Raw genomic sequence first — 26289 nt, 5'->3', positions numbered from 1 at the left:
TTAAAGAGAACTTTAAAATTTGATTATATATTTAACGTACAAATACATTACATGAAATTCCCAATTTTTTCATTCCTGGGAACTTTTAAAAAAGTATAATTCAGACATGAGACTATGATTCAAATTCTAACTTAAAAATTGGTCTCGTCAAATATTATGATTTATTTATAGCAAACCAACTAAATACAATGCTGCAGACTGAAGAGAAAGAGAGAGACTCTTAATATTATAATAGGAAAGTTAAGCAATGTGATGTGATTATTTTACCTCTAAACTACTTCTATTGCACCTTATTGTTGCAGTAGAAGACAAAAGAGTGAAAAGAGCCTGAGGATAAGTGTTCAAATAGTGAGTAATAGAAAAATAAAGAACCTGATTAAGTAATGCTTAAGTACAATTATTAATTTTAAAGCTATAAAATTAAAGAATATTCACTTTTACTTTTCAGTTATAAGTTGTGCTTACTTTTAAATAATAACTCCTTAAAAGATTTCAAGGTGTTATCTTTTCATATATATATATATATATATATATATTTTTTTTTATTTTTATTTTTTTTTAAATCAGAAACCTTAATACAGAGCCATCTGTTCACCAATATTTAAGTACAGACACATCACCCATAGACTTTGATAAACTTCTTTGCTTGCTTCTCAGATCCTTACTTTCCTCATCATTTTCTTCATACTGAATTCAATAACTACGCATAAAATTACTTTTTTATTTTCTACAAGAGTGTTTCTTACTTTCCAATATGAATCAAACAATGGAAGAAAATTTTGTTGCATATTAATTTGTGTATGATTTAAGTAATAGACACCCTGAAAAAATATACAAATTTATATTTACATAAAAAAAATAATAGCAATAAATAAGTTAATCATGATTTTATCATTTTTATGTTTTCATTTTTGAATATCATAAATATGATAAATAGTCATTAAATTAATAATAATTAATAAATAATTCAATGAATATATAATAAATCTTTTAAATGTACTGAACCATTAAATAATGACTTCATGTTTATAGAACACTATTAAACCATACAGCTTCATAAACTGATCCAGTATACTTTTGAATTCACTAACTAATATGTGAAAGGAATCACAAAAATCTTGTTAGTAGTCAAATTAAAAATTTACTAATTTTCCCAATTATAATCTGCTGCAACAGGAGTAATTAATTGGATCATATAACTCCATAAATGATTAAAATAATATGAAGTAATTTACTCCTCTCTTAATTAGTAATAGTACTCCTCTCGTAATTAGTTTGTAGTTGTACACATTATGTTTGAGAATTACATATAATATCAGCTACTTATAACGCAATAATTTTCTTGTGGATCCCAAAATGATTTTAAGCTGGTTACAAGTTTCCCTCTTAAGTAGAACATAATTCTGATATCCATGGCAGAATTGGTTATAAATTGTGTTTATTAGACACAAAACTTAGACAAAAGAAGAATAATGCGGAAGAATGTTAATAAAAAGAGGAATATAAAAGTATATATATATATATATGTAGATTATTATTTAAATAAATAAAAGAATACTACTGACAATAACCATATCCTAGAATACCCGTTCTTCAGAAAATAAGACAATAATCCACAAGTACCTCACACATGTATAGAGCGACGAAAGTATTAACAAATATCCACATCCATTGGTATGACAGTACAGTGTATCTGTAAAATAATAGTGGGGTTTTAAATGGTTATAGCTTCAGAACAAAGCATTGAGATGAACTGTACGTTAAATGAGGGAGAAACACTCCAAGTTTATATGTGTGAAAGCTAACGCATGCATGTTGTTTTTCCAGTACACGCAAGCAGCATGTGAGTGTTAGTGATCATGTTTGTGGTGCATGTTCAACGTGTGTTATGGCTTGCTATGTTTAAGTCAGTTACATGTGTTACCATCAGTTAGACATGAATATGTCATGTGTGCAATGAAGACCCCCTTCCCGTATGAAAATAACATTCGGCGATGGGACAAACAACTCAAAGAAATGGGCAGCCTAATGAAGCAAACACGTCCAGGACGACCATCAATGTCTGATGAAACAATTGAAATAGTAGAAACAAGTTTCTTGCGTAGCCTGAAGAAATCCTTGCGATAGTGTTCTAGATAGTTGGGCATTCCTAAAACAACTGTTCACAATTTATAAAAACATGATTACGTTTCACGGTACAAAATTCAGGTGTTACAACTTTTTCCATAGGACAAAGTGAAACGATTTGATTTTGCTGTAGACATTCTGGATAGGTTAGAGCAGATGACAATATTTTAAATACATTGGCATAATGTTCATGTATGGGGTACTGAAGCTCACATGTTGTTATTGAACATCAGGGTAACAATGAAAAAGTGAATGTGTGCTATTGGCTCCTTCTTTTCTGCTGAAAAAACAATAACGTGAAACATTTTCCAGAATATGTTAGAAGGGTATGCAGTGCCCCAAATACCAGAGAATTCCAATTTCTACTTAGACGGAGCTCCTCCATATTTTACTGCAATCATGCAGGAGTTTCTTAACAAAACATTTCCTCAGCGATGGGTCCAACGAGAGGGCTGGCTTCCCTGATCTCCAGACCTTACCTCACAAATATCTATTTTTCGGGTTATGTAAAAACACAAGTGTTTTCCATTCAAGTTCAAAACGTGGGCCTTTTAAAAGAAAGGATCACTGAAGCTGTTTCTTCTATCACACGGGATGTTCTCTGCCATGTATGGCAAGAGACTGAATATTATCTTGACACCTGCAGAGCACCTAAGAGAACACACATCGAAATCTGCTGAACATGTAAGAAACTTGGAGTGTTTCTCTTTCATTTAATGTATAGCTCATCTCTCTACAATTCTTTGTTCTGAAGCTATAATCATTTAAACTGCACTATTTTTTTAAGGACATACTTTTTTTTCTCTACTCCCCTGGGCCAGACATACAATCAAGTAAAACTCAGCTCAGGAGAGTGTCCTTAAACTCAAGGGAGCCTCCCCACCCATTGGTTGTAAATCTGGCATGGCACTTTGGTCCCCCCCCCCCCGAGTTGGATCTTTTGCGCCTGTCTCAAATCCTCAGAAGGGGGATAACCAGGCCTGACTATATCTGGAGGGGGCCTAGTTCCAGGCCCCCTCCAGGAACTAGGTCTTGGTCTTTCGCATAGCCAGCCTCTAACCCTTGGGGAAGGGAATCCAGGTACGACTATATCGTTCCAAAATCCCCATCCAACGGCCAGGTCTCGGTCATTCTAATTCCCTCTCCTACTTTTCCCCCGGAGTCCCCACCTGATCATTGAAACTGGCACACCTAGGCATGCCGGCCCTCATGCTCATGGGTGAGGCTGTCTGCCACACCCTACTCTAATAACCTCTTATTCTACCCTCAACATTCTTCTCATAAAGTACTGTGTATATAAACTTATCCACAATTCTCCAGTTAAACTCCAATTGTAACATATATTTGGATTACATCCTTAGGCCTGAGGCCTTCTATACTAGCTTGCCCTCTTTCAGTTGCCCATTTTGGGCAGTGTAAAAGTGTATGTTCGGCTGTATTCTCTGACCGGCAGAACATGCATGTTGGAGTCCTGTCTTCCAATTCTGTAAAGAAAATATTCAAAATTTCCATGGCCAGTAAAAATTTGTAAAATCCAAAAGTTCAAATCACCGTGTATTCTATCACACCAGGGTTCTAAGTGTGGGATCGGTTTCCTGGTAGAGATGATGGAAAATGTAGCTGTACCTTCATCATCCACCACAATAATGAAAACAGTAACTTCAAACCACTATCAAGAATATATACAGACAAAAACCCAGTTTGCAGAATTCAACCATGAAGACCACAGCCATACCATATATTTCAGCGACAGTTGAAAAGGAAATAGCATCAGACAAGAGACCATATCGGAAGATATTTACAGCTTAAAACAATGGGACTTCCGGAAATGTATATCTCAACAGAAAAAATATACTTGCAAAAAATGTCGACAGAAAAAATATTTGATATAAGACATACATTCTGTACTGTATCCGCAATGATGGAGAGAGTATCAATCAGTTTAGCGCTAAAAGATCAACTGCCATAAATCAAAGGATCAAAATGTTTACCTTTAAGAAAACACCATATTCCATAGAAAGGAAGAATATACCATAAACAGAAATATAGAAATATCAAGAATGGACAAACTTCCTGGGATAATAAACCTGATACACTTTTCCATAATATATGCAGTATTAGGAAAAGGCACGTTACAGAAAATTACCTAGATGAGGTAGATAAATTACCTAAATGACCTAGATGAGGAGCACACAATTGACAATAGACATGGCAAAATATACAAGGAGGTAAGTAAATAAAACAAGGATGCAAATAATAAACAAATAAATTAATACATAATACTAATAGACTTCTATTTCCACGAGTACAGGATATAATCAAATCAAAAAAAGTATACTACAAAGATGGTAAATGATCCCTTAGATGCTGTGCCCAGGGATATCTGTTCCCAGGCACAGCATCTGTGGCACCAAATTGATGTTACGTAATTACAAATGAATTTCAGAATGAAATATATTCACCTCTTAAATGCACTTCATCTGTCATTTCCACTTTCATTCTAAAATGCAATGTTTGTCTATTTCTAGATTAATGTATGGAACAAATTTAAAATTATACTAGTTCAAATATTCATAATATAAACAATAATTTTCAATAAGTTTCAACATGATTCATGTTGGAACTTGAACAGCTAGTAATTTTATATTTCTATTTTTTTCCGATATTCAATAAAATGAAACAAGCACAACAGAAGAAAATTAGGAGGGACTGAAGGAAGGCCCAAGATAAGAATGTGCAAATTCAAGCAAAGTTCTGAAAACATTTTTTAAAAAAAGAAAAAATTCTGAATCAACATCAAAATCAGTAGAGAATGTAATGAGACACACATCACATGACTCTACTAAAAGACTTGAACAAGAAGGCTTAGAAGAGAGGTACAGCAGTGAAACCAATTCAAGCCAGCCAGATTTAGATAAAATGGAATACCAAGGTTCATCAAATTAAAAGTATTTACAGCAAATAACTATTTTTGAAGTCGGTGCCAGCCAACACAAATTAAACATAAAGTTATGTAAAGTTAGTACCTCAACTGATGGATAAAAATTTGATGAATTTTTATTTAAATAGTTTACATAATGAATCACCATGGCCTTTGAGCATAGAAAAAAGTTATTAAGTTATCAACATAATATGCATCCTGTTTGCAGAGATTAATTCTGTCATTGTCATTAATTCTGTGCAATGCTTTTATGTGTGCTTTATATTTGTGACTGAATGTTTAATCAGTTTCTGATTAAATATTTAATCAGTTTTCATTTCATTGGCTTTCAGTTACATCAAAATTGAATATGCAGTTTCCATTAATATTTTTTACTAAAGGGGGAGAATGTTGATCTCCTAGCCTAGCTAGAAATTATCTCCTTTTACCTAATTTTAAATTAACAGTATCAGAGAAAAGTAAAATAAAAATACTTACAGCCTCTATTGGACAATGGTTTGGTATGGTTGATGCCTTCATAAAATCTTTGAATTTATCTATCATTGTGCATACATTATTCATTTTCACACGTGTATAATATTCACAGGTACTCACATCTTGTTTTGATGAACACTTAGATAGTTCAAATGTGATCTAAAATACAGATTACCATTCACAAATAATTATTGGGGAAAAAATTGTGATTGATTATACAGTTTATGAATTTTTTATTAAGCTAAAACTGGAGGAACATAAAAGAAAAGAAAGAGATGGTTGAAGAATATTTTTGAGGATTTAGGGTCCTGCATGTCCAAAACTGGTAGAAAACAAAGAAGAATTGAGAAGAGTGGGAACACATTGCAGAGGAGCCAAAGTCTACCCAGGTTAGTGTTTACTGTTTTAGCATTTCAGTATTGATATGTAAATACTATAATAATTCACAACAAAAATTTAAAAATATGTAATTATTTTATTAGATTTAGGGAAAATAATTACAAAAATACTTAAGCCATATATTATTTTTAAAATCTCTTCAAGTAAATTTCATTTTACAATTACAGGAATTTCAAATTCATGTTGTTGATTAATAGATATTACATTTTTTCAAGATATTACATTTTTGGAGATAGTTAAAAAATATCCATTATATAACTACACAGTCGAAGGATTCATTTAATTCATTTTATATTTTTTTAATAATACATTTGTAAACTTTCTGCTGTCAAAGGATGTAGTTTTGGGAACTTTGTAATGTTATTTGTAATATATTCACATACTTATAAATCTTGTTAATAAGTAAGCATACCAATTTTTGTTGCTAATGCTTACCACATTAAAATTTACTAATGGATCTAGAGCAGTGTTTCTCAACCTGGGGATTATGATCCCCCCCCCCCCCCAAGGGGTTCACAATGATATGAAAGGGGCTTATGAAATTAGCCTACAACTTCACACATAAACAATAATGAAATTATTTTATAAGAAAAAACTTTAAGTACACATAAAAAGAAAATAAATTAATGAGACGGTTGCATTTGTTTTACATTTAAAAGTTTCTCCAAATGTGGATCTACATTAGAAATACACAAAAGCAATTATTTTCAGTAGTATCTAAATAGTATCTAAATCTTCAGATGTGTTGTAGATGTGAGTTGTAACATTTTATCAGCAGACATTTTGATGAGCTGGTCGTCAATTTCCACTGGCAACTTAGCAGCTGCATTAATTTTCAATAAATGGGTTCAGTAACCAGCTCTTCAAGATATCATTTTTATCTTCCAGGAAATACTCTGCCAACTGAATTTTTAGCTCATATAAATGCATCTTCATGCTGTCCAAACTCTAGTAAATAATATTGTTTTCTTCATCCAAATTTTTCTCAATATAATCGGAAGTCAGCAGAAACATATCAAAATTTCTGCTTTGAAGGCAAATAATCGAGATATAAGCTTCTTAATGAAAGCACAAACTCTGTCTGTCATTAATAAAATATTTTTATCATATCCTTGTAAATTCACATTCAAGTATTTTAAATGTGAAAACACATCAGCTAAGTAAGCCAACAGCAACATACTCATTACTCTGAAAAAAACATTAAGAATGATGTTTTTTTTTATAATAAAATTAACCATTTTTACAGCTTTACAAAGAATTTGTTTGAAATTTTTCACCACATTTTTTGTGGCAAGACCGTATCTGTGAAAGAAGCAGGGCTCAATTCCGCCCTTGATATAAGATGTTCTTTTAATTTTTTTCAGAAATTCACTGTTCTTTCCTGTTATCGTCTTTGCACCATCACTACATACTGGAGTACAGTTTATACAGTCTATGTTATAGTTTTTAGTAGCTTCATAAAAAATATAAAAAAGACATTGTCTTGTTGCATGACCAGTTATTGATTTGCAAACAACATATTTTCTTTGGCTGATCTATCCCAGTCACATTCATATCTCACAAAACATAAGAACTGAGAAATGTTTGCCACAACTGTTGATTCATCAAATTGAATACTAAAAAACTCACTTGCTGAAATATCTGATCACGGACATAGGCAAGCATGTCATCGATTCAACTTGATATTGTGTTGTTAGAAAGGAGAACTTTTTTTGCTTCTTCGACACCTATTAAAACACTGACCATATCAGTTGCACCAGGCAATATAAGGTTTACTGCAATTTTGTGGGGTTTGAACATCTTAGATACTCTTAATGCTATGAGGTAAGATATTTCAAGTGTACTTTTATCAGTATGGCTTGATTTACAAATAGAAGCTTGTTGATTTCTCAAAGTATGTCATTTTCTTTTGAAAAATTCCAAGGGTTTGCTTTTATGATTCGGATGTTTAGTTTCCAAGTGTTTAATTAATTTTGATGGCTTCATGCTTTCATCGATGATGACTTGAAAGCAAATAATGCACTGTGGCTTTCCATCCAGTGAGGTAAAACCATTATTTTTTTCATTGTACTATCTTGACTTTTTACCAATCATTTCGCTGGATTTAAATGGCACACTTTGTTTTTTCACAAATTTATCCATTTTGCATAAGAATCTAATTGAAAAAATATTTACACCATTTGTCTGCACACTAAAAAACCAAAACCTCAATTACTATTATTCTCAATGAAATTACACTTTCAGAAACTTAAAGGCACTAGATGCATGCTTCGCATTCAAAACTAAATAATAAATACTGCAATCCCTTCACCTCTTTTATATTGTTGAGAGCATGATGTGTTGAAATGTAGTACCATATGCATGTTCAAACACAACCCTCTCATAGTAAATATTATCTAAGCAGATCAGATTACAAGGAGTACACACATATCAAGTTGGAACCTATAATTTACTCATGATTATATACTTCATACATGCATATTCATATTCGTCGCTATCAACATAGCTAAATAGTTGTAACTAGCTTTCATTGGGTTAGAGTTGAAAGGTCATAAAATATTCATTATATTTTTTTTACTTTTTGGGGGTTTGGAGCTAAAAAGGTTGAGAATCACTGATCAGTAACAATTCTGAAATGGTGGGGCAAATGTTTTTATATATTATGATATTGTAAACAAATATGGATTCATGTCACATTCAAATTTAGTCAAAGACAACAAAAAACAGATATACAATACAATTACATTTTATATTCTGTCAGTAAAATCATATGGATATTTAAAATGGACAAGTATTATGGAATGGACAATATTTAGCGAAACTAATTTATTAAGTAATGTTCTACCATTCTTCTAAGACGCAATAAACACTTGATCCAGGACAATTTCATTTCCTCCTCAAAAAGACTCCATGTTTACAGCCTAACACTGTTGATTTCTTTAGAAATATTAAAGACACAGAGCTTTTTCTGATTTCGTTTCGGTCAGTTTTCAAGATGCTTCAATTATTACACATAAAATATTTCATTTTCAAATCCACATAATCAGTCAAAACGGATTGAACTTGAGACTATTTGTTTTAAAATTTGTTGATATGTTAAACAGATAGCTTTGAGTTATGTCCTTTGTGTGAGTTGTGTCTTTTGAGTTAACAACCTGTGTTAAAGTGTTATATGATCAAATGATTCTGTCCATAAGTCTAGCTTAATTGTGTAATTAATGCATGTCTAACTGGTTATCTTGTATGTGGATTTCAATTTAAGCTTTTGCTATGGCTTCATCACGGTTTTAGAAATAGCACTTATTAATATTACTGACTACAGTATTATGCTTCTAAATGCTTTATTTTTGCTTGATTTTAATGCACCAATTTTATGTACTCTGTTATTTTCTATGTAATAGGTAATTATACTCCATTATTTCATTTTTTCTTCAACTTCATTTATGGGTCAGATTATGTGTTAGTTCTTTGCTTCAGAACATTTGTTATTATTAGTTTTTTGTTTGTGTCTAATGGGATACTGAGATGTAAGTAAGTAAAAGTTTGGTATTGTCTCTCATATCTGATCATATCCATCAATTTCTCATGCAGAGTATTTTAAAATTTGAAAATAGGTTGTGTGAACTGTATAATAACAGAACCATCTGTTTTGTACATAGCTAACTGAACAAATATTAAATTACACAAGCCATATTTAGATTTAACCATAGATACAAAAAACACATCCAAGCATTATTTTTACAAAATTAAAATTAACTTCTACAAATTACTGAATATAATAGCAGAGGAACTTATGTAATGTTATTAATGTAAAAGCTTATTTAAAGAAAGCTTTAAAAATAACAAAGGGTATCTGATCAGTAAAAAACTTATAACATTTTAATTTGCTTTTCTAAAACTACATTTTTTTCTCATTTTATATCTACTTTTAACTATATTTGAATTTCACTGTTACCAGCAAACTTTGTTAAAGTTTAAATAATACATATGACTAAGTACAGATAAGACAACATCAAAAATGATAATATTGGGCTTATAAGATGTAGACAGCATAATTAATAATAATAATAATAATAACAAAAAATATATAAAAATCCAACAGACCAGAGTTTATATTTTAAAGGTTTTATAGATCAATTTCTTCAGCTTTAACATCCCCAAATCTATTTATTTATTTTTTTTATTATTTGTTGTCACTGAATATTATAATCTCCTACTTATCTTTTAATGCTTAATTATATTTTACTATGGTTCTCATGTAAAAGAGTTACTATAATGGCTACCTTAAAAATATTGCTGTTGAATAATTTCTCTTCTGGATCCCTTGCAAGTAGCTGCAAGACTTAAGATCAACCAGTTTATTGACATTTTCCATTGTGGTCAATCACTTTCTGGGCCTCTGTTTGTCATTTTTTAAGAGTTGAAAAGTTTTAAAGTTAACAAGGCAATCAACATTAGTACTGACTGGAAATTTCAAGCACAATACATTTTTTAATCTTTTTAGACATGTTATTACTGAAATTTACAGGTAACTGATTGCTGAGTGTGTTAATGCAGAGAAAGAGATGTGTAAAATGTTTCAGAGTAGTAAAATGAATGTGCATGACAAAAAGTATACCAGGTGATACTGAATTAATAATAGTTAGAAGAAAATTGCATTGTTGATGAAAGAGAGTTCTTGAGACACTATCTCTGAGTTTGAATTGAATTTCTCAAATTTTTCTACACTAATTCTTGGTAAAAATTTTTCATTAAGTTTTAAGCCATAAGATTTATGAGAGTTGGGTACAACAATTTTTTTTCTATTTGATATCAACCATAACAGAAGAGCACAAGCAGATGTGGATAGGTTCTGCCATTCTGCATTCAAGTTTTTTATGCAGTGTACAGAAGTTAATGGTCATGATCTTTTAGCAGAAACTATAATTACCATTCAAGCTTATGGTGAAATGTTCTAGAAGTTTGCTTTCTGCTTAAACGTAAAGGCATCTACCAAATTTTTGTACTTGTAGTGGCCCTCTTATTACACATAAAATGCATAGTTGAGGTGATTTTTATTTTTATTATCACTGGAAAAAAGTCAGAACAATCTCAAACTTAAAAAGAAAAGATAAAATAGTTCCTAAAATTGGGATGATGAGCTTCCTTGATTCAGACTCCTAATATATTATGCTACCCCAAAAACCATAATGTTATCCCTTTGTTTATAAATTAACAATTCATCTAATATTTTTAAAAAATGTTTTGTTTTTTTATATATGATTGTGTATATTACAGTTATAAATTATTAAAAATTATAAATGATTCAAATTCTAGGAAGTCATTGTAAATGACCTTGATATTAATTATTCAGTTCCTCTGTTCATGCGTTTTCCAGAGATCACTGGTAATGTTAGTGGAGAATAAACTCCATAATTAGTCTTAAAAGATCTTTTGAAGAACAATTTTCATCTAATTTGGAAGTAAGTTGTTTATAACTTTAGAGGTATCACATTTCATTATTCTCAATATTATTTTTTGTCAAATATATGTATTTATATATATTTAATTTATATTTAATAGAGCAACCCAAGTACAGAATAATTGAAATAGGATTACTTACCTTACTTCAGTACACATCAGAAGCACTTTCGCGAACTTAATGCATTATCAGCTGCATTACATTTATGTATATATTTAAAAAACCATCACAAACTCACAATATATAATATCATATCACTTATTCATTTATATTTTATATTAAAAATTTTTTAAACTATTGCGAGTTTGTGATGTTTTTTGAAATTTATAAATGTCCTGCATCTGATGATACAAATTAAGTTTGCAAAAGTTCTTCTGTTTATGTAATAAAATAAGGTAAGTAATCCTACTTCAGTTTTTCTGTACTTTGGTTGATCTATTAAATATAAATTAAACAGTATTGGTAAAAAGGAGTATGGTTCATATATATATATAATTAAAATCTTTTATTTAAATTAAAAATTTTACATCTTGTTTTGATTTATAATTTTTAATTTTTTTATTTTTAAATTTAATTTACATCTTGTTTTGATTTATAATTTTTAATTTTTAATTTAAATAAAAACAAAAGTTTTTTACATTTTGTATAAGCTTTTAAAGTATGATAAAGTGAATTTAAATTTAATTTAAAAGATTTTAATAAAATCTAAGTAGTTCAAAAAATGTTTAACATAAAATATAAATGAATAAGTAATATGATATTATATATTGCGGGTTTGTGATGTTTTTTTTAAAATTATATATGTATATGTAACGCAGCTGATGATGTGAATTAAGTTCGCAAAAGCACTTCTGCTTATGTAATGAAATAAGGCAAGTAATCTTATTTCAGTTATTCTGTACTTGGGTTGATTTATTAAATATAAATTAAATTGTATTGGTATAGAGGAGTATGGTTCATAAAATAATTGATTTAAAAAAATATATATATATATGACAAAAAATAATATATAAATATATATATCCATGTAATGATTAGATATATGTTATCATATTATGGGATAAATATTATGAATCTTAAAAATTAGTCCTGTGATTGTAATATTATTAATAACCCCAATAACTTATGTTTGCTGTAACATATAATAAACATTTTCATGTTTATGTCTAAATCGCTGTCTTGTAGTAGTAAACAGTGAAACATATAATACCTCTGAATGGGTACTTTATTATTAAAAAAAAATCAAGTATTATTATTTTATTATATTAATAGAACTGAAAAATTTATACCTGAATTTGTCTTATTCCAATTTTTTCATTTATTTGTAATTTTCCACTCAGATCTATTATATTACGAGCAACCATTGAAAGGACGATATCTTTGAAAACAATAGTAGTATTTGACATATCAGGACATTGCTGAAACTGTTCTATTCGCACCTCCCTTGATGGCTGAAAAAATCATCATTTTGAAACGTACAAAAATCATTATAAAACATACGAGAGCACTCAAAAAGTTATCTACCTACCTTAGAAAGAGTGGTAGTGCCATTTTTATTTTCCAATATAGGTCCCTTGCACTTCCACACACTTGCTCCATTTAGCCTGCACAGAGTTTATGCAAAAGTAAAAAAATATTTTATCTTACTCCTCAAAATTCCATTAACAGCTGCTTTCAATTCATCTTTGTCAAGAAAACATCTACTCTGAAGGTTTTTCTTGAGGTTTCTGAACAGGAAAAGGTCACTGGGGACCAGATCTGGACTGTAGGGAGGGTGAGGAAGTTCTTGAAATCCACACTTCCTCAAAGTTTGCTTCGTAACATGTGATGAGTGGACTGGAGCATTGTCATACAAAAGCAAAACACCTTGGTTAGCTTCCCTCACCGTTTTTTCTTTATTGCTGCCCGTAGCTTCTGAAGATACTCAGCATAGACATTACCAGTGATAGTCTGCTTGTGCTCCATGTATTAAATCAACAAAATTCCCTCACTATCCCAAAAAATTGTGACCATGATCTTCTCAGCCGATGGCTGGGTCTTAAATTTTCTGGGTGTTGGGGATCCTTTGTGTTTCCACTGCGTGGACTCTTGTTTGGTCTCAGGATCCCAGTAATGAACCCATGTTTCAACACCAGTCACCAACTTGCTGAAAATATCCATAAGATTCCTTTCACACAGCTGCAAGTTCCCCACACTCAATTGAGCATGACATTGCTTCTGATGTGGTGTGAGGTTTCATGGGACCCATTGGGAACTAAGTTTTGTCATGTGTAAATGGTCATGAAGTATTATTATAATGGTTCCTTTGGACATCCCACATTCTGTAGCAAGTACAGACACGCCTGTCTTCCATAACCAACATGTCCACTTTCTGGCAGATGTCGGCTGGGGTTGCTTCCATAGGTCTTCCACTGTGGGGATCATCTTTAATGGATTCCCTGCTCCCACTTACATTATTTGGACCAGAATTTCACTTGGTATTGTGAAGGTGCATTATCACCATACAAAGTCACCATTCTACTGATAAATTGATCACTTATTAGCAAATTATGACACATGTGATTTTTTAATCATGTCTAAAATGATGCAGTTTTCAATGCATATTTTAAGGATCACTACAGATACTTTATATATACATATATCTTATAAACATGACTTAATTGACTTCATAGTTAATTTTCTTTCTTAACTCTTCCAATGTATCAATAAACTGACAAGTTGATATACAAATATATATTAAAAATGGTTTTTATTGTGCAATAATACAAATTGTCATTGAATGATTTAATTCAATAAATTTGTGCCAGTTAAAAGTTACAAGTATGGTAAAAAGTCATTTTATTAGGGGAGAGTACAGAGTAAGTTGATTATCTTCACAGAAGAATTGATATTTATTGCAAGCAATAATTCAGTTCAATAAATTGAAGTGAACTAGGTACTATGACCAAAGGAAGCAACCTGGATGAATTGACTAATCTTTGAAATGATAAATACTGTAAATGTTTAAGGATAAAAAAATGTCAAGTAGTACATAATATTCAAACAGGAATCACTGTACAGTCAAAATAGTATATGAGATCTTTAAACTACTTACTTAAATAATTTACAAGAGTAATGAAATGCACTGTTATAATAATGACAATCCCACAATTTTACATTTAATATCCTAAAAATTACTGTAAAAAGAAATTAGAAATTATTTAATTATAGTGTTAATTATTTTATGCTAATTAAATTAACGAATAGAATAAAGATAAAATGATAAATGCTTATTAAATTTATGAACTTCTGAATGTAGAATATTTAATGAAGTACACTTAGTGAAATAAAAATTTTAACCAACTAAACCAATGTTATGTAGGCACTTAGTTGAAAAGGTGAAAATTTGTTGGGAAACAATTCCATCATTTTACACCACCAAGCATGAGATACAAATACTACTGAAAATGGCATACGTTCACAACATGCATTCAATGCCACACATTCCAAAGAGTGTGGAGTTTTCATTGCCTTTCAAGCCAAAACACTTGTATACATTAGCATAACAAGCCTACAGAAGTGCAGATGGTAATTAGTACCACTAGTAATATCTATCTTCACTTTATTTAAAATATATATTTAAACTTCATTCCCCTAAGGAAAGCAATTCTGGCTAGTGACTTTTGTTGACATCAAAGCCAAAAGTAAACCTAGGACAGATAATGTAGTCAACCAATTAATATGAAAAAAGTTTGTCTAGCACACCTTAACCAATATTTAGATAAATAATATAATAATTTTTTTTTTTTTTTTTTGGTAAAAACAATTTAAATTTCAAAATTCCAGCAAAAGTTATGGAAGTTAAAAAAAAAGCTGGTAATAATGTTACTGAATTTCTCCAGCTTCTGCACAGCTTAAAATTTAATCCTTCCCCCAGTGATGAAATTGAAAACTATTACCCATACAATCTCATATATATTTATATTTACTTTTTTTCTTTAAAAAAAAAAATCAAGCAACATTTTTAGAATGATCTGTGGAATAAGAAACAAGTGATAAATTTTTTTTTCAATTTAATCATTTGTTAATGTAACATTCTTAAAATGTCATAAAACAGCTACTACTTCATAAACATGAAAATCATTCTTCTATTTTAATTTACCTCAACTGCTGTGGTATATTTCCCCCTTTCTGATATTTAATTTAGTAACATAATACAAAAGTTTAAAATCAACAGATGGAAAATTATAAAACATTCATTACTTTTGGCATGATTATCTTTGCCATATGATAATACATCAGAATAAAAGTATAGTGAAAAAGTAAAATTTGCAGAATTCTATTTTTAAGAGTAAGGTTCTACAGAATAAAACCTATTCCCTAATAGGTTAAATTTCCCTATAAATACAGCACAATACAGAAAGCGCGCTCACACACACACACACACACACACACACACACACACACACACACACACAGAGAGAGAGAGAGAGAGAGAGAGAGAGAGAGAGAGAGAGAGAGAGAGAGAGAGAGAGAGAGAGAGAGAGAGAGAGAGAGAGAGAGAGAGAGAGAGAGAGAGACAGACAGACAGACAGACAGACAGAGAGAGAGAGAGAGAGAGAGAGAGTGAGACAGACAGATAGAGATAAAAATTACATATAGAATTTTGTAACGAAGCTTTTAATAAGCCAAAAATATTAAGGTACAAAAATCAAGGGATATACAGTACCAATAGAAATACTTCCCTCTGTTATCAGAAGATTAAAAGAAAAAATCAATAACAATAAAAAGAATTTAATGAAAATATAATAATAAACATCTAGCTAAAAAAGCATAAAAAAAAAATCAGCAGGCATGTAATAATAAAAGTGCATATATGTTTATATGCACCATCTATAGACCAAAGAGTATGTCCATAGTGATTGCAATTACTGTGCAATAAATACAAATTAAACTAGCAATTTATACAGTCAATAATTTTTATGTTTAATTCATCATATATCCTTTAATATTTTCTAAGAAAATGATAAATTATATGTGATGCACATTCTAGATCTTAATGAATCTTGATGAACTGGGAGGTCCAGAATCTGGAAGTTCACTTCAAAAGTTTTAATACAGTTCATAATCTCCATCTATCACTTAGGTTTGACTATAATCAGTATCTAAATCACTCATTCAGATCTAATAAGAAATAAGCTTCAATTGTTTATATATAATTCTATGCAGAAGTTACAAATCAAAAGAAAAAAAAAATTTTAAATGAACCAATTTTAAAATGCTTTTGACACTATTAGAATTACTAACATGCAGAGATACTATTAATATTACTAGTATACAGTTTACAACTCTGAAAATCAAACTGCTTCCTCCCGCTTCCTTTCTCTACATTAAAAAAACTTCATCTTTTTTAACGTAAGGCCTAAAAGGACATTTTATAAAACATTGTAAAAGACTAATTTAATAACATAATTCAATTATGTGTTGTCACAGATGATTCCATCTCTTTCTTTTAACCTTCCACATAGTAAAAATGGTAAATGCAATGTTTGTCATTTGCAAAGTGGAAAAATGCAATTTAATACATCATGATAATAAATAGGAGTAGATCTGTTTCAGTCATTTAACTTCCATAACTCTCAAAGCATGAGTCCAACTGGCATACAATTCTACCTTCAATTTGGCAAAGGTTTAAGATGATCATAAAGATCAAGTTTAGATTTAATGCTTACTGTAAGGATGCAACAGTAATAGCAGCAAGTTCAACCCATAACTAAAGCATGCACAAAAACAAACATACCTGAATCTAGTTATTTACTAAACTGGACAAATTTCTGTTTAACCATAAAATGTATATAAACGGGTTATCATTCCTTTGCTAAGCCTAATGGAAGTAGTTTGTATTCACCAAACGCCTTTGTTTTTTATTTTTTAGGAAGGTTGTATTATGTCATAGCTGTAACCTATTTTCCGCTTGGACCATTGAATGGCTGAATAACCATAACCAGAAATCATATTTTGGTTGCTTTTTTGATAAAATAAAAAGAAGAGATCTGGTGGGGAAACCATGTCATATCCTTGGCTGGATTCTTCAAGGTCAGGACTTGTGAATCCAGGGCACACAGTATCATAGACAAGATCATTTTTTTCTTTGTTTACTTAAGTGTGGCCAGTTTTATCTATAATAGAAATAAAGTAAATTTTTACTCCATTATAATAATAATTCCTGTAGATAAAAATAAAGCCATATATATAATTAAAAGCAATGTGAAATCCTTATCATAAATGCAGAACAAAAACAAGTCAATCCCAGTCATCTCATGTGCCAGTAATAATAAAATCACTAAAAAATTATGCGAAGTTTATTGTCTAAGAATTACATTCATTATTTTATACTCTTTATAATCAAGCCATAGAGGTTATTCAATAAAGCCATGCAGATTATTCGATATGTACAAGAAGTTCCTGTAACACTCCTTCCCTGCAATTAACATTTTGCTTCTCTTTTGAAAGTCAAGTGGAATTTGGTTCCTAAGAGATAATTTATTTATTGAAGTTTGTATTCCGGGTTAAAAGGTTACACTGAACACTCACCCACTCTCTTATTTCAAAACATGACTGATTTCAGTCATGTTTTGACTGAACTCTCTTATTTCAGTTGCAAAACCATGACTGATTTCAATGGACACAGATACAGTGTTGAGGAGTGATTAGTGATGTATTTGGGCACACAAATGATAGTGCATGAGGCAAATAATTCCATAAATAGTCACTATTCTACTATGGTTGTCCTTCAGACATTTCCCTTCTTTAGTGAGAGACTTTATGATTGATCAATGCTCCAATTTCTGCAAATCCATTGCCATAACCGGGTTTCTAACTTTAGAGGACTACTACAACACGTACAAAAGAAATTCAATCACAATTAGGATATAGCATACACATTATGAACTACATACAGGTATCAAGCACATCTCGATACATAACTTGCAACACCTCTAATAGATAACTTTTTGCGTGCCCCTTGTAAAACAGGATTCAATATAATAAATTATAGAGCCATTTTTAAAAGAGAAAATAACGTCAAAATTCATTTGATTGTAACTTACCTTATTTCATTTAAAATTAATTATTATATATATATTATTATTGTTTTTTTGAAGCTTTATTATGTTACGTACAAACCTGAAAGTTTGTCAGTCTTGCCTTTTGACTCTGAAGCATGTGAATTAAATGCTTAACTTTTCATTGTTAGTAAATTTTTATTTTACCTACATATACTTGCTACAAAAATATAAAATTATATTTTGAAACTCCTTCAAAAAGGTACAATAAGTTTGAAAGATATAAGAAAGGTATAAGAAAGAGTGAGTCTCACTCTCATATCTGGTAAATATGAATCATGTTGACTGGTATTTTACTCAATTAAAAATTTTAACATATCAATGCATTTATTATTCAGTACGCTAGCATTGTTACAGATATATTGAAAAATATTTATTAATTATTTATTTTTGAAAAATACCAATTTCACTCTTATCAAACCCGACAATGAAATTATTTTTTATGTTATTCAATGTTGGTAGAATACTAAACATTAAATTTTATCATTCTTTTGTGATTATTTTTAACAGATTGCTTAATCACAAAAAGATTTAACAAATTTATTTATATTATAGTTTCCTGTTACCAACAGTCTTTAATGGTATGTTCAAGCACTTTCGGATTATTAATCATTCCTCAGGATTATAATTATTTACTTCAACATATAACATAACAATTCAGACCTTCATACTGACATGATGGATAACGTTGACATTATTTTACCTTTTGACGATCAGTAGTTATATTTATAATTTTTGTTCTTAAAATTCAAGTTAGTATAATTAATGATATGTGAAGTAAATAATTGTAATTACAACACATCAGTGTTCCTGAGGATAGATTCCTTTCTTTTTCCTGTTTAGCCAACGGGAATTACCGTTCAGGTATTACTTCAGAGTAAAAATGGGATGATATGTATGAGTGTAAATGAAGAGTAGTCTTGTACAGTCTCAGTTTGACCATTCCTGAGATGTGTGGTTAATTGAAACCCAACCACCAAAGAACACCAGTATCCATGATCTGGTATTCAAATCTGTATAAAAGTAACTGCCTTTCCTAGGACTTGAATGCTGGAACTCTCAACTTCCAAAACAGCTGATTTAGGAAGGCGCATTCACCACTAGACCAACCCAGTGGGTTACCTAGGATGGATTACTAATCCAAAAGAGCCTGAAAGATTGTTGGTAAGCGGAAACTATTATGTAAGTAAATTATATATCAATACCAACAGGCCATGATTAATAAAATTTATTTAAATTAAATAAAAATATTATACTTTACAAAAACAGTATACCCTGTTCATGGTTTTTTTTAAAATAATCTTCTTAAATAAACTAAATTAATTTATTTTCATTTAATGAGTAACTATTTAAACATGCATTAAAATATTTTCCAATTAATGCCTTACATTCCTTTTTTAATGTTTAGGTAATTTTTAAATGGTTTAATCACTGCAGCAATTAGCCACTAAAAAATACCAAAGACATACCTTGTATGTCTTTGCTGAAGTACTTCTTTAATATCAAGCGTGTTCATTTTCGTCGAGAAGAATTGTTTGGTAATATTGGTTTGTGTTTCTGATACTGTTTACTGTCTACTGATTTACTTCTCAGATTCTTTTGATTATTCAGCATCTAATATCGCTTAATTCTGATCCATTTTCTATATCTGTTGGCATTTTTAGTTCGAAATTCGTAGAAGGGGCTCTTGGATTACTGATGGAGATTCTCGGAAAAAGTTGATCAGCTTTGGAATTTTTTCTAATTCAGCAGTTTCTTTTAATTTTTTTTCAGCAAACATTCACATTTGTGAATCGCTTGGATAAATTTGTGACATTGTTACGTATCGTCTGAAATGACAATTAAATACGTTGAAAATAAAAATATTGTTCTTTCGTAAATTTATCTTAGAATTACTATCATTCTCCAATTTAGTTATCAGTATTATATGTAGAATAATTTCATAAATTAGAACTTTTATATAAACACAATTTTTTTTTTTTAACAAATTGAATATATACAATAAGGTACTTATTTACACGCTACACTGTTAAAGTTTTGACTAATTCTGAAAAAAAAAAAGACAAAATCTGAACGATCGGGTGTGTTCATTACAATATTAAAACTGTCATGCAATAAGTTACAAATTTTGTTCATCAGATTAATGCAGTACCAATAATACTTGAATTACTGTCAAGGACTGAACACATGCGATGAAATTTAAAACAAACAGGCTGGAATTTAAACTATTCGAAACTAGCTCTAGCCATTTTAAATAAGATAATACAAATAATTCTAACGACAACAAACCATCAATCTCATTAATTACCACAACTAACAGATCATTCCACCAAAAAACTGAATTAAATGATACCTCGATGGCTCGTCTCAACTGTCCTCAAAACAACTCCTTCAACTGTTAATGTTGGGGTTGTGATGAGAACTACACACTACGAACGTCCACACAGTGGTAAAACATTGGAAATCATTATAAATTACTTTTTTGTGGGTTTTGGGAAATCGTCACCATCACGGTAAACGTTACTGACGTGGGAGAAGAAGTGTTCTCAACGCAACGGGAAGTGTTCTTGATGCGCCACGCAGTAAGAGCCCGAGCCTCAAGCTGAGACGTGTGCTGCTGTGGAAGCATCAATTAAACGATCACCGATGAAATCAATGTGCAGTGTTAGACATTCTAAGATCGACCAATAATAAACCATATACGGAAGGACTTGAAAATTAAATCTTTTCGTCCAGCCACAGTTAATGAGTTGAGTGACCCATTAACTGTGAGATGTGCATAAACACATCTTGATCGACGTGTTTATGCATGTCAGTTATTGCTTGAACGCTTTCTGAGAGCAAACAATAAAAATAACATCATGTTCTTAGACGAGTGCCCAGCTCGAGTATCAAAACTCTTGTAACCGAAATGGTTTTTTTTTTCTGGGCGAAAGAAAATCCTCACTTTTTTGAGAAATCGAACACCATCCGCCTCATGTTATGATTTGGGCTGGGATGACAGCTGAACATCTCCTTGGTCCTTATTTTTTTGATAGTGCAATTAATCAACACATACAATTAGCAGTAAAAGGAATCGCTGACAGTGATTTTTCCAAATCACTGTATCGGACCTGGGTCAGAAGAGTTACCGTCTACATTGCCATGACAAGCAAGAAACCCTGACCTCACCATAGCTGACAATGCACTCTGGGGTTTTGTAAAAGAAAGATACGAAATGCAGATACTTCAACAACGAGCAGCTCCAAGACGTTCTTTGGTCAGCATTTGAAATGATTACCCCTGATATATAGTTGGAGATGAAAAATCGGACATGAAGGGTGTTACAACTGTGCTTCGAACATAGTGAAACCCACACTGACGTTTTAGATCCATAGAAGATGAGCTGCACTTATCGTTATAATTTCTTAACTAGCATAAAGGGACTTCCCGCCCACTTCGTTGAATAATGAATTGACGTGTATTTTTATTTACGAATTAAAAATTAAATTGTACTCTGAAATAGATAATCATTCAACTAGAAATTTCAATAAAGTAAAGTATACCTTTAATTATATAATAACTTGTGCTAATAAAATAGTTTCAACAAGCTGGTTTTTCGAGCTTAAATTTAACTTTTATTTATTTAATGAAAATAATATTATTAACGAATTTGAATAATATAATTAGTATTTTTCTTCAGTCCGAATGTCAAGTATTTCGGGGTTCCTAAAATCTGAAAACGTTCAAAATTAATTTAAATTGTATTTCTTATTTTTGATTACCAGATCTTTAGTTGTCATTGACATCTTAAAGTCTTTATAACTACATATTTATGGGTTCATATTAGTTTTTATTTTAATTTTAATCATTTATATAATTTACAGATTTCAACTGAAAAATAACAAAAGATTATTTCAAAGATTTTTTTTTTAATTATTATTCTGAAGTTTTGATTTTCAAAACCCTCTAGGCAATTACCTGATTCTGCCTATTGGTAAATCCACCACTGTCAAGGGCTTACTGCAACACAATCAGTTGGTGGTAAAATAATGTTGGGGGTTGGAATTCTTTAGGTGGAAAGGAAGAAGTCATTCAGATGTATTTCTTGTAATATATAACACATATAGCAATAACATATAATTTAATATTATAACATAAATTACATACATATGTAATTACTATTACAAACTTTGACAGACATTTATACATTTATTTTTTACTTTTTTGTATTTTAAATTATATTATTTGCTGGTGTCATTAGCCACTAAAAAACTACATTATTTTAATGAGGAAAATGAAGTGAATGAAATTAATTGTTATTAAACGAAATCATAACAAAGATATTGCTTACAGGGAATGGGATTAATACACCCAAATTTGTTAGTTGTCATAACCATAAAAGTTATAGCTGACCTGACCTGTGCCACAAATCACATCTAGAGAACGGCAGAGCCATTATCCAAAATAACAATCTCATTCCAGGTTTGGAAGAGAAATAAAGGAATTCATTGAAGTTTGTGATATTCAGCGCTACAATTAACACTTTCATTTAATTCATCACCTATTATTACTACCAGAGAAAGCAACTCTTATTGTCTTCTGTACTTCAGACAATTTACATGTGTCACAGTCATATAGAAGATTGAGTCAATAGCAAATACAAAGAGCACTAGAAAAGTTCTGCAATGCAATGGAAGCAGTCATCACAGGTACTTACAGTTAGCACATGTTTAGACAGTACCCAGCCTGGACTGAAGCTGCTCTAGTCACTGGCTCAGTGCCATTTACTTTTTAACTGTGTTACTGAAAAGAGGTAGTGATATTGTCATGGTCAAAAACTGAGTAGTGGGCAATTTTTTGCTACAATTTTGCATGTGGGTTATGTGTTGATCAGTGTTTAGAGGAAATTACTCCTGTCCTTGTAGAGGATTGTTCTCATTGCTTCAGGGAGACAGACAGGCTCATATATCTCACCAAATAGAAGTGCCCTTGGTCATTAATGAATCAGCAGTTTGCCCTATTCTGGGAGATAACTTTCAAGTCAAAAGTTTTTTACCCTTTGGATGCCACGCAACTTACATGACAATCAGATGGCACATTGTATCTCATGGGGGCTGTGAAATGCTTAAAAATATGAAAACAGGAAATCTCCCTAATTGAACAGCATTGTGATAGGTGATGAAACTTGGTTGTATTATTATGATGTCCTGAACAAGTCTTAGAACAAAGTGTGGGTGTTAGAAGATGAGGAGACTTCTGTGGCTTTTTGAAAATCTAGATCAGTAAAGAACAGAATGGTGGCTGTATTTTTTAGTGTGAGAGGAGTTTTAGAGTAAATTGAACTGGAAACTGAGGAGACTGAGAGGGAAACATTTGTTGGAAACTGAGGAGTTGAGGGAAGTGGTATTCTGAGGAATGCCTCCCTAAAGTTGTTGATGCTCTCATTAAGCTGCACCCAAACTCAAGACTGGAAATATGGTTTCTTCATTACAGTAATGGTCCAGTGCTCTCCTCCAAAGTTTGCTCTGATTATTTGGCTAGTGTTGGAATAAAACTGTTAGAGCATCCTTCCTACAGTCCTGACTTCACACTGTTCTTCCAAGTAAAGAACAGACTGAAAGGGAGGCTTTTACAAGTAATGATATCCAATGGGATGATGAGTGTGCTCAGATCTCTGACGAAACATGGTAAGATTTCTTTGAAGACTGGTTTTGAAAGGATGGAGAAGTGCATAGTACATGGTGAAAATTATTTTGAAAGATTATAAAAAATAATGTCATATTGCAAAACTTTCCTAGTGCCCTTTGAATATATATATATATATATATATATAATAGAAAATAATTATAGTGAAATGTATACTTAAAAATATTATATATTGTTGTCCTTATTTTATACATAAACATCTAATATTCTTTAAATTCATATAGGAAATTTAAGCAATATTGTATTTCAAATGATCATAAAAGATATAAATGTGTTTTTGTTTAGATGAAAAATTGATTTTGTCATTATAAACATTTTTTAATTCTTTAATACTGGTTAAAAAAACGAATTAATTGTAAATTTTCAGAAATTAGTTCAATAAATAATACTTAGAACAATGTTCATAAATAATTACGCTACCAATTTGTTTCTTATCATTGATGTTACTTACTATAGAAATTGTGGCACCAGTTGTTATTTTCATAAATAATGTTGGTAAAATTAATAGTAATATCATATTTATTTTTACCATTATTTTTGCAATCGATCAAGACACAGAACACTGAAAAATGTGTGACTACGTTTTTGAAATATTCAATAGTACAAACCAATGTATTGAATGTGTAATGACAGGAACTTCTAATGTGTGACTATTAAAGTGAATTGAGTAACTTTTGGCTGAAAGTAATTTCATGAATTTAATACTGCTGTTGTAATATACGTACTGTGATTTTTATCAATACAACTAATGAATTTTTAACAACTTCAAATTCAGATATGAAATTCTAATAAATATAAAAAACTCATTTCACATGAGTACATAAAAATGTCATCTGCATAATATATCAGGAATTAATTGCTTTATCATAAATATTTTGTGCTTTGTAATATTCATTATTTCATACGTAAATTAATTAATTTTATTTCATATATATATGTGTGTGTGTGTGTGTGTGTGTGTGTGTGTGTGTGTGTGTGTGTGTGTGTACGAGACATTAGTTATTTGTAGTATGCTCAGTTCTTGCGTACTTATAGATTATAGTGATTTAATTACTTCACATGTGAATTATTATTATTATATTGTGTAATTATTATAATCAGATATGATTTTCTATAAGAGGAAATAAACTAATCCTACCAATAATATACTAATTTATGTAAATAATTAAGTTATGAAAAAGTATTTATAATGTAACTTACGTGTTTCATCCCAGCCACTCATATATATATATATATATATATATATACATATTATTATTATTATGCTTTTACGGCCAACATGGGACCACTTAAGTCAATTTTAGTTGGATCTTTTCTGAGAAAAGCGTGTTATTTTACTCTTTCGAGCTGCCCAGTATTTCTTCATCCGTTCAGATCTTGCTTTCTTTTCTTCATCCGTAAACACCCTCTTCGTTGTATTTTGTTGTTTGTCTGTCTTTTGTTTAAATCTAATGCTTTTATCTTTTAGCTTTGTAATTTTTCCAGTTTTATTCTGTAGGTCAGTCAGGGAAATTCCCAATTCTTTCATATCTTCTCTAATTTCTTTGATCCATCCTACTTCTAGCTTTTGGAACCAGAGCTTTTCAATGATATTTCTTGACAGTCTTGTTTGCGGTGTCCTTATGAGATGACCGAAGAAAGAGATTCTTTTTTTCCGCATAGTATCAGTAAGGCTCTATTTCTCGATACACCACCTCATTTGGCACAATCCACCATTGGCCTTCTTTTTGGTGTTTTTTATTGATACACGTTCTGACAATTCTCCTCTCTATTTTCAGAATTTTTTCAATTCGGTTTTTCTGAGTGATTTTGAAAAGGGTCTCGCTTCCGTAGGTGACTTCTGGCTGTACTACAGTTTTATAATGTTTAAGTTTTGTTTTAGCAGAAAGGCATTTTTTGTTATATGTTGACCAAGTTAATTTTTGGGATTTAATCATTTTATTTGTCCTGTTTTGCCATGTCACTTTTTCATTTAAATTATAAGTTATTATTTCCCCTAGATATTTAAATTGTTTTACTATTTTAATTTTCTGATTGTTTACTGTAATGTGCTCTATTACCAGAGGATCTATGGCCATTAGTTCAGTTTTTTCGAA

The 26289-nt window shown here is 30.6% G+C and overlaps 1 protein-coding gene across 1 annotated transcript; it reads right to left on the bottom strand.

The window, feature by feature from the left end:
* Window positions 1-438: 438 nt before the first annotated feature.
* LOC142318265 (uncharacterized) lies at window positions 439-24916 on the bottom strand. Its single transcript, XM_075354831.1, has 4 exons — window positions 24645-24916; window positions 12692-12853; window positions 5546-5701; window positions 439-821 (listed from the first exon to the last, which is right to left on the bottom strand). Exons 1-4 carry the CDS (start codon window positions 24723-24725, stop codon window positions 654-656), a joined length of 567 nt encoding a protein of 188 aa, XP_075210946.1. The 5' UTR covers window positions 24726-24916; the 3' UTR covers window positions 439-653.
* Window positions 24917-26289: the final 1373 nt, after the last annotated feature.

Source organism: Lycorma delicatula, chromosome 1 (genome assembly GCF_047948215.1).
Source record: "Lycorma delicatula isolate Av1 chromosome 1, ASM4794821v1, whole genome shotgun sequence".
Taxonomy (NCBI): Eukaryota; Metazoa; Arthropoda; class Insecta; order Hemiptera; family Fulgoridae; genus Lycorma; species Lycorma delicatula.
This window is presented reverse-complemented; position numbering and strand designations above follow the sequence as displayed.